Source organism: Podarcis tiliguerta, assembly GCF_965153285.1.
Source record: "Podarcis tiliguerta genome assembly, chromosome: 3".
Lineage (NCBI taxonomy): Eukaryota > Metazoa > Chordata > Lepidosauria > Squamata > Lacertidae > Podarcis > Podarcis tiliguerta.
Genome location: NC_139536.1, coordinates 77,070,290 through 77,083,467, shown reverse-complemented (window position 1 = coordinate 77,083,467; position 13,178 = coordinate 77,070,290). Strand labels below are relative to the sequence as shown.

The window sequence follows — 13,178 nt, the reverse complement described above, 5'->3', positions numbered from 1 at the left end:
TACTTCATCGCATAGGTTGTTTCCATGCCAATGTTTAGGGGCGATTGTTTGGGTGGAGATGCTCCCTGTCTTGAAGGAATAGGACATGTTTATAGAGGCAGAGGTAGAAATACCTGAACTGAAAGAGAAACACCGAACTGACCTCTGTATCTCAGACGCTTTCTGTAATGCATCCTTAATGGGCCACCAAGCACCCCCACCATGCTCTTTAAGACACAAGGAGGAAATGTTTTCCACAAATGTGTTAAGTGATATGCATGTTTCAGCAAAGTGTTGGCTGGAGATTGGAAGTGTGTGCTTTGGCATGGAAGTGGAGAAGTAAATGCCATGGAAAAGAAGTTAGAAAAGGACATGCAGAAGGGGTGGATACAGTGATGTTATTCAGCAGCAGGATAAAGGGTGTTGCATATATCAAATCAACTGTGTGTACTTGGTTATATAATTTGTGTGCGCGCAATGGCTCTTAGGGTGAATTAACAGAGATAATGGTAAGAAGTAATTCTTCACATTTTTGTATAGATGTACACACACCTTGCACACCCAGTGTATTGTGTCTGTGCAATAGCATTTGTAAAAATGTATGTATATGTGTGTGGGGGCGGGTTCTATCTTATTGAAAAATTAATTACCATCCCAATATGTGGAAATTTACCCCGAGGCAAAGGATCTACAGTCTCTTTGCTATGTTATACATAAGACACAACACCAAGTAAGCAAAACCAAAACCATACAGCATTCCTAGAATATGTATGAACTTGCTTGGCTTTAGACCTTTCAAGGAAGTAAATCAAATTATCCCAGTTATGTAGATTATTCTTTTCTCTTTCTTTTGTTTCTACCTGTTAAGTCCACCACTTTTGTTCCATCTGCCTGCCATAAACAATGTTCTTTTTCTTAAAGTGTTTCTGTCACCTAGTAAGACCTCTTTATCTTGTCCCTTGGCTAGTGGCAGAGTATAAATCTCTTTCTAGGCCCTACAGGCAGACAACACCATGTTGTTTACTTCCTTTTCTCCAACAGCCTCACCTCCTTATTACAGATTGCTGGCTGTGTGCCACCTCACACCCAGCCACCCTGCAAACTTCAGAATTCACATTTCCACTATCCATTTGGAAGGGTTTTTTAAAAAACATTTTTTTGAAAAGTACCTCCTGTCACAGGTTTTTCTTCCCTAAAAATCCTAAGGACTCATCCACACTTCCTGCTTGTCCCGTGCTTAGAACCCATGGGTCTGAGCGATTTCTTGCTTGTCCCGCTGCTTTCCCCTGGGGAAACTCTCTCTTTGCCACTGAATTGGAGCAAAGTGGAAAACGCAATTGACATTTGCTCTGATTCAGTGGTAAAGAGTGGGATTTCCCAGGGGAAAGCTGTGGGACAAGTGGAAAGCAGGATCGAGCCCTAACATTTTCAATTTTCAGATTGTGCTTGTGAAAATTCCATGTCAGACAGGCATATCTGTGATGCCATATCAGAATCCAGCAAAACAGAGTTTTCTTAGTTGGGTTGGAAGTAAGCTTCGAAGTATAAACCATGTTCACTTGCCATGTGCTGACTTGTTGCCAAATGTTAGTGCTGTGCCAGCTCTGGTAACATACATCTCCCACAATCAAGTGTGGAAGCACTATTGAGGAATTGCTATTACTGACTATGATGTACTCTGGCATGGCAAGTTCATATGGTCATATGAAAACCCTGCTGCATCCACTGTTTGTGGACCCACAGCATATGAAGGAAGGGTTGCCACATGCCCTTTTTTCCAGGACATGTCCTCTTTTTCATGGGTATGTAAAATGAGAGTCATCATAACAATCCATAGTTAAAAGTAGAAGTCAACAAATGTGTCCCCCCCCCTTTTTTTTGCCCTAATAGGGTGAAACATTGCCAACACTAACTACAGGGCTAAACTACAGGGCTAAACTTGTTTGAATTCAGATTTATGATCTACGTTTTGCATCTCTGAATCATTTATCAATTCAGGTTCTGTGGTGTGTGTGGGTGTCTGTGTCTGTGTCTGTGTGTGTGAAATTGCCAAGAGATTCTTTGAACCATCTTACTACGTAGTCAGCTGAAAGTAGTGTCAAGTTCTGTATATTATTCTCCAGGGAAGAATAAAAGGAAATGTACTCCTAAGGTTTCAGCCAGCTGTTGACTTTAATGACAGCCTTTGAAAAGGTCCTGTTTGAATCAGATCAGACTTGTATATGTGGCTATCAAAGCTACAGCTTTCTGTTTGTGGAATTTAAGAACTTAATAGATTCACACATTGCCTGAGACTTTTTGAAATGAGGGGTGGGATGAGCTGTGCTGCAGACACCAAGTAAATCAGTGTGGATTATAATAAAAAGAAATCAAAATGCACAGGAATAAAGCTATTTGAAAGCATATTGGAAGAATGTTCTGTTTTATAGGGCAGGAGTCATGTAGGCCATGTAATTAAATGAAATAGTCCAAATATTGAAGATCACAGTGGGATTAAAATGGCATTCTGTTACAAACTTGATCAAATGCCTTCCAAAAGAAATGTTTAGCTGGGTAAGAGAGGTTGCCATTAAAAAGACCCACCTTGGTATCCTTACTAGACCAAGTCATCTGAAACAGAGTCCTGGAGGAAGAAGACTCCTATTGGACAAGGCATTCTTTTGACTAAATGACACACTTGCATTTTTCAAGAGCATCTTGTTACTCTTTAATTCCAGGACTCTTTCCATTACTATCTGATAGGGGAAGAGTGGATGGATAAATAAATAGATTGTGATGATTTGTTAATTTCAAGCATTGGTTCCATTCACCGTCTTCTGACAGAGCTGAGTATTCTGGACATCTGTTTTGCTCATAGGTGTGACTTCATATGATGATCTCTAGAATGGCAATCAAACCTGAGGACTGATTTGTTTTCCTTTTTTTTCTTTAAATATATCTCAAAGCTGCAGTTGATCAGCCAGGGACAGTAAAAAACAGATAAGCAGAAAACGAGAACAAAACCCTGCTGTGGGCTGACCACAATTATGATCTCACTATGCTGGCAGCCTTTATACCAGTATGGTATTATGTAATGTAACAATCCTATGCACTCCCAGAAGCAAAGTAAAAAGCAAAACAGTGCTTGTAGAGGCAAGAGATAACATAGTACACAGCCACTCCCACAAGTATTCTTGGCAACTCCGCCAACACCTGCCAGCCATGATGTTATGCCCCCATAATACTCATGCAAGGTACCAATCATCAGTGGTGATGGTGGCAGCATCATGATGCTGTCACAAGTCCCAGCCCATGATGTAGCCCCATGCCATGTATGAGGACTACTCTCTCTTAAAGAGTAATCCACCCAAGTGTGGTTTCAAGTTAAGGAACTATAAGAAGGGAGAGCAGGGTTAAAGTTGCAACTAGGCAGCAGATTAAGGAGATACACAGATCCCCCCTGGCTAGCTTCTCCACTATGGTGACATTTATTATCTTTCTAGTGATTCTTTCGAAATGTGCATCTAGGTGCATATATATGCAAGCATATGCACGATTTATGCAAAGATACGTCCTCTTTTTTGGTGCGGTGTTTTCTTTTTTGGCAATGCAGAACTGGCAACCCAAAGCGGCAACCCAAGGCAGAAAAGGAGGCACTGATGGGCGGACCAGTGGTTTTACTTAGGATTACACCAGAAAAAGAGAAAAAGCTATCTCCTTGTTGATATAGGGACATATCCTGTATCCCCCAAAAAAGTATAATTTTGGGGACTTTGAGCAGTAATTCAGTGAAACTTAATTGGAGTTCAGGTGGATATTATTTGATTGTCACTTCTGTGGATTTTTAGTTCCATTCGGTTAGTTCCACTAGCTAGTCTGCTGATTAGTATATCCCTAATTACAAGAAACATCTAACTTTGCAATTAGTTCATGATCCCAAATTGTTCGTCATGTGGTGTCCACAGAGAGGTCCATCTGATGCCTGTTTTGTTGCATTTTTGGTGCAGTGCAAACCTTTTTTTATTTTCCCAGCCTTTCCTGGCTTAATTTAGTTCTGTTGATAGTTTTTTTTAAAAAAAAGGTCTTCCTGCCTTTTGTTTATGTTTTTATGATTGCTTGGTGGGCTTTTTGTTTTATTTAAATAAAAAGTGTGTATCTTGATAGCTGCACTTCCTGTTTCTACACTCATTCTTTTCTGAAAACAACAGATAACACAGGGGTGGGAGTGGGGGTGGGCTTCTGGTTTCTATATATATTTGGCTGGCCACTGTGAGAACAGAATGCTGGACTGGATGGGTCTTTGGCCTGATCCAGCAGGACTCATCCTATATTCTTACAGTCAAATCTCAATTTTCAAACGTTTTGGCTGCCGAAGACTTCAGAAGCCGAACGCTAAAAACCTGGAAGTGAATGCTTCCGTTTTTGAACACGCCTCAGAAGTCAAATGGCTTCCGATGTGAATTTTTCATTTCTTCCCATTGAACTTGCTGACAACCCTTTGATCCTCGGTTTTCGAGTGTTTTGGAAGTCAATTGGACCTCTAGAACAGATCACGTTCGAAAACTGAAGTTCCATTGTATGAAATCGAAGATTTTATGTCATTTCAATGTTCACAGAGCTTTCTGTTCACTATGAATGATTTCTGTCCTCACTCCAAAGGATAATGATAAATAAAGTCAATGAAATAATATAGGCAAAATTAATCAATTTTAAAAGTTGCAGTTTATCTGGGTGTAAGTCCCATTGAACTCTGTGGAATTTACTTCAGAATAGACATGCTTCAGATTGCACTTCATGTTTTGCTTTTGCTTTCCGTTGTACAGTTAAGCACCTGCTGAAATCCCTTCCATTGAAATAAATGGACTTCACATTGCTTAATGTGCCAGTGTAGTATAGTGGTTAAGAGTGGTAGTCTTGTAATCTGGTGAACCGGGTTCGCGTCTCCGCTCCTCCACATGCAGCTGCTGGGTGACCTTGGGCCAGTCACACTTCTCTGAAGTCTCTCAGCCCCACTCACCTCACAGAGTGTTTGTTGTGGGGGAGGAAGGGAAAGGAGAATGTTAGCCGCTTTGAGACTCCTTCGGGTAGTGATAAAGCAGGATATCAAATCCAAACTCTTCTTCTTCTTAATATTGGTTGGTTTCTTCCATATATGGCAGCATTTATAGTTGCTTGCTTCTAGACTGAGTTGGTTTGCTGGCCTAAAATGGAATTCTAGTGGGAAATGAAAGTGTGGGTGAAACAATGGAAATTAGGAGCATCTGATACTCCTAGAGAGAAGTGCAGGTTCATGAATACGAAGAGAGGCCATACATTTGTAAGTACATATAGTTGGTAATGTTGCAATATTCATTTAATAGGAATGTCTCTGGTATAAGGTTGCTAACATGCTGTGTACCAGCAACTGGCTTTGAATTTTTTTCAGCAATTGCTACCTTCTGCTTTACAGCATGGGAGGACACCTCTCCATCTTGCGGCTTATAAGGGTCATCTCCGCGTTGCCCAGATTTTGCTCAAAGCAGGCTGTGATGTGGATCTTCAGGATGATGTGAGTAGTTCTAACCATTCTTACACCAGGGAAAGCCCTTCTGCCTCTGCGAAGGAACACTGCAACAAGTTGTCTCCTTTTACAGACTGATTCTGTTCCAAAACAGATGTTTGCTTTGTTTACTAAGGGTACTTCCAGATGGCAGCTTAATATTGCAAACGGTTCATAGGAAACAGGCTTTTCCTCTTCGTTGCATTTTACATAGAAAGTGTAAATCTGAACTATTATTATTATTATTATTGTTATTATTATTATTTTGTGGGGAGGTTGGCATTTTGATGCTGACAAAGTTGTATAGATACTGCAAACAACAACAACAGAACCCTGCATGCAGGAGAAGCATTAATTCCACAATAAACCCCTATCTGGAAGGACCCTAATTTTAAAGCTTTATAGGACAGCATGTAACTGGGATGGTCAAAGACAGTGGTCCTGTAGATGGGTGCCTTGGGGCATATTTTCAAAATCTGCAAGGATCGTTTTGCCAGATACTTTTCAAATTTTAAGCATAAATAAAGAGTGGATGTTGCCTTTCAGAGAAGTAAAAGGTTTTTCAATATGGTATTGGACAGACACCAAGTGTTTTTAGATTTCACAGGCCTTTCCTTCCTCCAGGAAGCTCAGAGCTAAGCTGTGCTGAGTGTTCACATCTGCAAACATTCCATGTGAAATTAGTTCTTTGAGGGAGCTGAATTCCCACCCCTGAACCTTACTCGTCTTTTTCACTGCTGTTCTTTTTGGTTCCACTTTTCTTAGAGCTGGAAACTCTTACCACCACCCACCATCACATCATTCATGCCATTCAGAGGTGTGAAACCCATGGCAAGAATGCTTGCATTTATAATGCTCAGGACATTTCTGAGCGGAACCAAAATGCTTTATGGCATGGAAATCACTCTATTTGTGTACTCCTAGTGGATGGTTCTTTGCCATTCATTGAACTAATATATTGTGATCAGCCTTAACATTACAAAAGAAACGTTGAAAGAAGCCTTTATTTTCATATTTTTGGCAGAATTTGACTCTCATAAAATCTGTGCAGCATGAATACTGTTGTTGCACTCAAACAAACTTTTACTAGCTGGGGCGAAAGTGGTTTTATTATTGAAAGTCACATTATGTACAAGTTATACAGAGCGGGTATATTCATTTGATGAAGTAATCATATTCTCTCTTCATGTAGCTTTCCTCCAGCTAGTGGATAGCATAGATGAAATCCAGTTGTTGTATCCAACTAGGTCGTATTCAGAGCTTGACTTAAGTTCATTGAGTTTTTCAGTGGATCTGCTCTGGGTATGGCTAACGTTGGATTTCACTCAAGGTCACTGTGGATTTTTTTTTTTATCCTTTTACATCCCACCTGAGATATTTGTACTTCTTTTATTGATTGAATGCGTTTATATTCCACCTTTCCTTCAAGGAGTTCAGGGTGGTGTACAAGATTTTCCCTCCCCAAGTTTATCACCACAACAACCCTGTGAAGCAGGCTACCTGAGAGGTAGTAATTGGCCCAAGATCACTCATTAAGCTTCATGGCTGATAGAGAATTTGAAGCTGAGTTTCCTCAGTCCTGGTAGCAACACTCCAGCAACTAGACAACAGTAGTTGTTGTACACCAGAAAGAACTTGCAAATGTGGACTTAGAAACATAGTTCTGCGGCCTCCTGGATTGCAAATATTCTCAGCTTTCAAAAGACTGTCCTTTATCCTGTTTTTTTCCTGTGAACTGTGAAAGTCAATAACTATATTGTTTTTTATATGCTATGTAGTAAATACATAATTGCCCAATTAATTTTCCATCTGCCAAATGTTGCATAGCATAAAGAAACTCTTAAAAATGTTGTGGAGGATTTAAAATGCTGACTTCATGTTCTACAGATGTTGATCGTTAACATATTGTAAAAGACCTTATCATTAGTTGAAGAATGACCTCCAGTGGCCTTGAATGGGATTATTATGAATTTCAGCCTGTGGAGACCAGCTCTGTAGAGTATGAAACCCCAAGAAGTAACTCTTTCCTTCTCCCTGCTAATCCTGCAAGCCCTTATTGGAATCCTGATGCCATCTCTGATTGGTCAATGAGTGTTCATACAGCACATACCTCAGAAATAGTCAAGGGAAAAGTGGCCCTGGTTAAAGAAGTCAAGGAAGAAAAAGATAAGAAAAAACAGAGGAGAAAGGCTAGAAAAGATCCTAGAAGATTGCAAAGAGAGAAGGAGGTTAGAACTGTTAACTTCAGCTTCTCTGCGACACAGTTGCATGTACCATTTGGATTGGCCATCTGGCATGTCAGAGCTACTTTAAAAGTGCATGGTTGCATGTCTGGTTTTTTTAAAATTATGCTTTGCCAAAAGGTTACCTACCTGTGTCCTTTTCACACAAGAGTCCCACTAATTGTTTTGTGGTTACCATATTTAAAGGAAATGCTTCCTGGGAATTGTTTGCATTGCCAAAATCTAAAGCAGAGGTGGAGCTCTTGTGGCTCTCCTGGTGTTATTGAGCTCGCATCTTCCATTGACCCCAGCTAGCCTGGCCGGTGATCATGGATGATGGAAGATGTGGTCCAGCAACTGTTCAATGCATTCCCTATGCCTGATCTGTTGTACAGTTCTGGACTCATAAAAGTCACTGGCCAGCTATGAATGACCTTGCACTTAAGAAATAGTTTCTGCATGAAAATAATGGAGGGTAGACGGGTATACTGTGCCTCAAAGGTAGCTCTTATTGGGTAGTTTTGGCTAGTTGGACATTTATGTTTTGGTGGTGCATACAGCAATTAACACTGCACAATTTCCTCTTCATTTGTCCACCTTCATCCTCCGTAGCACATGATGTAGTTGGGTCTAGAGGAGGAACAGAGGTATAATTATTTCCCATGATATTTTGAGAACACTGTTGCACTCTTTTGTGTCGAGTGAAAATACCTACTTCACTCCTAGTCATTCTTATGTGCTATCCTGTGTGTATATATACAGATGTAGCTGGTTTATGTGCAACAGAACACATGACTGATAGCCAAAGCAAGCTGGCCTGAACAATTATTTATAAAACAGTTTTCCACCTTGACGTTGGTTATCTTTCAATTACTCTCTTTGTTATTGCACTGGAAATGCATCTTTCTGTTTGTGACTTGAGATTCCTTTTAATTGGAGGGAAATGGTTCCCAGAGCATATGTTGTCTTCCTCAAATGCCAGTATGTTTAATAAGTCCTTTAATGAACTACATTAGTTTTTCTTGTTGCTGTCACTCTGATCTAATTAAAATAATTGTTACAACCAAAATCTATCAAGCGGGTGAGCAAGTGGGTCTTTTGTTATGAAACAATCATCAGCCTAATCCATTCTATCTGCAACAGCTGGCTCTTGAGCAGTGCCATTTAGAAGGCTTTGGGTTTGAGCTGCAGGGAATCATAGAAGCTCATTTCAGTTCCATGCATCCCAGTGAAAAATGTAGCTTGATTTTATGATCTTGTATAATTTGGCCTTTATTATTATTTTTTGAACATTGCGTTTTCCTATAGGAAAATGCAAGTAACATTTGAAACAGTAAGAAAATAGTATTTGAAAGAAAATAGTATCTGAACATGCCACTCAGAGAACTCTGTGTTCCTTGAAATATTTGTACAAATAAAATGGTCTCCTGCTGCTATCTGAAGATATTTTCTGTACTTTCCCCAATAGCTTCACAATGGGTCAAATTGCAAACTGTCACATAACCACTTTGCTGCAGGCCAGGCATTGCGTGGAGTCACTCAACTTACATTCCAGCTTCTTTATTTAGACTGAAAACAGACATAGCTTCTAGGAATAGTGGGTTTGGTTTGAACATGCGTTGACCCAGTTTGCACGTCACGGTAACCCTAATGGTGTACCATGAAAAGGTTTTCCTGCCCTGTTCATCTCCCTGCTAATGGTGGGGCAAAACCACCAACAGCCCTGGTTTAGTGTTAATGTCTGATCCATGGGATGTGGTTTGTTTCGTTTCAAAAAAAAACAGTTAGGAATCCCAAGGGAAAATATTAGTGGCAGATTGTATGGTTTGTTGCGAATGAAACAAACCATCACCCCTAGTTCTGATGTAACGCTCAGCCAAGGATCATGGCCTGTTTCTTCCTCTTCATCAAATATAAGCCCCAGTAGTGGCCAGCAGGTGTGTGTTGCTGCTGGTTACCAAGAGGGAGGGCAAGGCAGTGGGGAAACTGGCATGTTGTGGGTGCAGTGCCAAGCTCCCTGCTGCCTCTCCCTTTCTCCTCTCAGTAACCAGCTGTGACACATGGTGTTGGTAAGCCAGGAGAGCAACACAACCCCGCTGGCTGCATAAGGCTTAAAAACAACAACCCATCACACGTCCAAATAGTTGGTTGACCAGTCAAACATGCTGCCTTTGTAACTGCATTGTTCATTGGGCTATCTAGATATCAATGGATATTGCAAATGTCAGTCAAATTGCCTGTCACTTTGCTGAACTTTGCCTGATTTTGTTCCATCTGAAAGAACTACATGATTGAGGAACACTCAGAGCTACTTGAGTGATTCTGAGTCAGTTAATCTGCTGATCTGGTGATACATAGTGCTAGGTAGAAGTTTGCTAGGGAGGACATATGGTGAGGCTCATGATTTGTAAGCAGTGTGTGTTGGAGTGGGGTATGACTTTCAGAATCGTAAGCTACCAGGAGTTAATGGTTACGTCATGTAATGCTTCTACAAGGAAAACGATGGGGGGTGGGCGGAGCATGATAACCTCTGTGGCTCACCACATACAGTTGCCAGCGCATTAGTTTTCATGCTGCAAAACTTCACATGTGACAACAACCTACACTTAAGTTTCATGTTCTTCTTTTTCTAAATGGGAATTCTTTCTGTGTAGGAAAAGTATAACACGTGAAGTGACCTAAACACTTAGGTTCTCCGCTAATAGCTAGACCAGTGTAATGTTGCACAGTGTGAACATTCTGTAGAATTTGGAAACCAGAGCGTGGCTTGCTCTTAAACTCATACAGTATTTCAGTAGCACTGTGTATGTTGCTGCTTATGGGGATGGGATGTTTTGATGCGGCTAATTGATATGCATGTATGTTGATGTAGATTTGAAATAAAATCTGTGTTACTAAATAATGAGTGCTTTTCGCAGGGTGACCAAACAGCTTTGCATCGAGCTACTGTTGTGGGAAATACAGATGTAATAGCAGCTCTCATCCACGAAGGCTGCGCTTTGGACAGACAAGACAAGGTTATTGCCAGTTTTGTGCTTATTCTCTTTCTGTGTTATGTTGTTGTCTCTGGAGGAAGCTCTCTCCAACTTGTTTGTGTCATTTGTTGTAGAGGAAATAAATATACTGCAGAATAACACAACACAACTACAAGCTCTTGAAAATACACATCTGTATTGAATTGGTAAACTTCATTTTTTTATAAGTAAATATCAGTCATAGCTAAATACAAAACAACACAGCATATGGCAACATACATGCACAGCAGCATCACTGTAAATACAATACTTACACAAACTTTCTTAATCTTTGTACTAGTTACTAATGTTTCCTTTTTTGTCGTATTCAAGTGGCAGTGGGCTACAGATCCACATAAACTTCCCCTAAAGAATACAGTGGTGCCCCGCAAGACGAATGCCTCGCAAGACAGAAAACCTGCTAGACGAAAGGGTTTTCCGTTTTGGAGGTGCTTCGCAAAACCAATTTCCTATGGGCTTGCTTCGCAAGACGAAAATGTCTTGCGAGTTCCTGCAATTTCCCCCCCGCTCCCCACCCCCTTTTTCTAAGGCACTAAGCTGCTAATAGCCTTTTAGCAGCTAATCCGCTAATCCCTTAAGCCGCTAATAGCCGCTAATCCGCTAATGGGGTTGCTTCGCAAGACGAAAAAACCGCTAGACGAAGAGACTCGCGGAATGGATTCTTTTCGTCTTGCGAGGCACCACTGTACTGGGAACTGTAGTTTGTTGGAACCACAGCTCTGTGAGGGGGAAGCACCAGCCAAGTGATTTAAATTTGCATTGGGTGTGCTTTATACGTATGGTGGGTGTCTGCAGTGTCCAACTGGATTATTTCCCTTCAAGTAGTAGGATGCTCTGAGCTGATTACCACATTGTTTTGAGGAAACCCACCCAGGGCTGCTACCATTGCTGAAAACCCCTGGAGGGGAGAGTGCTCTTTTGCTCAAATCCTGCTTGCTGGTTTCACACACGCAACTGTTTTGCCGCTGTGAGAACAAGGGGCTGGACTAGATGAGCCATTGGCTTGATCCAGCAAGCTCTTCCTATGCTCTTAAGTTCTTAGATGTAACTGCTCGGGATGAACCTTAGCCCTAGGCCCCGCTCCCTCCTTTACACATTTCTTTCTGCTTAGCTTAACCATGGTTAAAGGCTGCATTGGCACTGATGTTTATCATAGTAAATTCTAACCAGGGATTGCACCTAGCTGTGGTTTCTAGTGTACTTCAAACCCTGGTTAGCCTCAGGTAAATTAAATGTTGATGCTGAGCTGATGCTGGGTTAACAAAGATTGGGGCCAGGAGGGTTTTACTTCCTGAAAAAGAGAGAGTGGCAGTGAGTATGTGAATTCCCATGGTCTGCGTATAGTAATTCAGTCATTTAACATGGCATCCAAATAGAATTATAAATAGCACCTCCGGATGTATGCAGTATTTTCTCTATATGGACACAGTACTCTAAACTGCTGCTTTTCCTCTGCCTTCAGGATGGGAACACAGCTCTCCATGAAGCCTCTTGGCATGGATTCAGCCAGTCTGCCAAGCTGCTTGTTAAAGCAGGCGCAAACGTTCTTGCCAGAAACAAGGTGAGATGCATGCAGAAAGGAGCATTCAAGTGCTGCTCTGTAAAAAAAAGGAAAAGAAAAGAATAACTAATTTTTAAATGGGAGTTTTTCCTCATCAGTAGTTTCCAGCGGAGGCATTTCTGGGTAAGTGGCAGTGCATTTTCTTGGCAACACTCTTCCATTTCATTTAAGATGGACTGTGCCTTGATTATTCTCTTTGAGAGAAAACTTGTATTCTGGCAGTTGATGCACGCGCGCACACACACATGCACACACACCGCTCTGTTGGGAATGAATGTTGCATTAATTATGGCTGAAGAACTATCAAAGTCCTTCTAGCATCCTAATCAGTACAGAAGCGTGTGAAAATGAATTGAACAAACAAGAAAATGTCAATTAAAAAAAAACCGTTTATCAGAAACAAGAAAGCCAGACACATGAATGGCAAAACTGAGGGGAAACAGCTTGTCTTCCATGAGACTTTCAGACACTAGGATAAGCTCTTGTTGCAAACTTTTGAGAGAGACTCAGGTGTTCTTCCTCCTCTCATCTATATTATGTTTTGAGGAACGTTTTGCAGAGAGGACTGGTGGGGGCGGGGACAGCAAAAGGTTGGATCCTGTCTTTTTCTAAGTCAGCAAGAGTGTTTCCTTTTGCATACAGTAATTCCACTCAGTGGAAACTCCCACCAGCAGAAAGCAGGGAGGTGACTTTTGCTAATTGTGCCACCTTTCATGCTGTTCTTCTGCGTTGGTGAATCTTTCAGAACGCTCTTGTAAAAAGTTACTAGAAGGTTGTTTGTGTATGTGATCACAAATCAAACAAGCCAAAAGGTGAAGGGTCATACGGTATCCCTAATGATGAAGCAAATCACTTAAGACAAA

At 41.0% G+C, this 13,178-nt stretch overlaps 1 protein-coding gene across 12 annotated transcripts in view; it reads left to right on the top strand.

The window, feature by feature from the left end:
* ANKRD6 (ankyrin repeat domain 6) overlaps positions 1 to 13,178 on the top strand; it is a 62,834-nt gene that overhangs the window by 35,024 nt on the left and 14,632 nt on the right. For 6 of the 12 annotated variants that reach the window (XM_083433437.1, XM_083433446.1, XM_083433445.1 and 3 more), the window contains exons 3-6: positions 5,384 to 5,506; positions 7,474 to 7,725; positions 10,638 to 10,736; positions 12,217 to 12,315. In XM_083433437.1, the coding sequence (XP_083289563.1) occupies positions 5,384 to 5,506; positions 7,474 to 7,725; positions 10,638 to 10,736; positions 12,217 to 12,315 (573 nt within the window). Of the gene's footprint in view, positions 1 to 5,383; positions 5,507 to 7,384; positions 7,726 to 10,637; positions 10,737 to 12,216; positions 12,316 to 13,178 lie in introns of all 12 variants that reach the window. The other 6 variants (XM_083433444.1, XM_083433447.1, XM_083433448.1 and 3 more) reach the window with 6 other exon arrangements.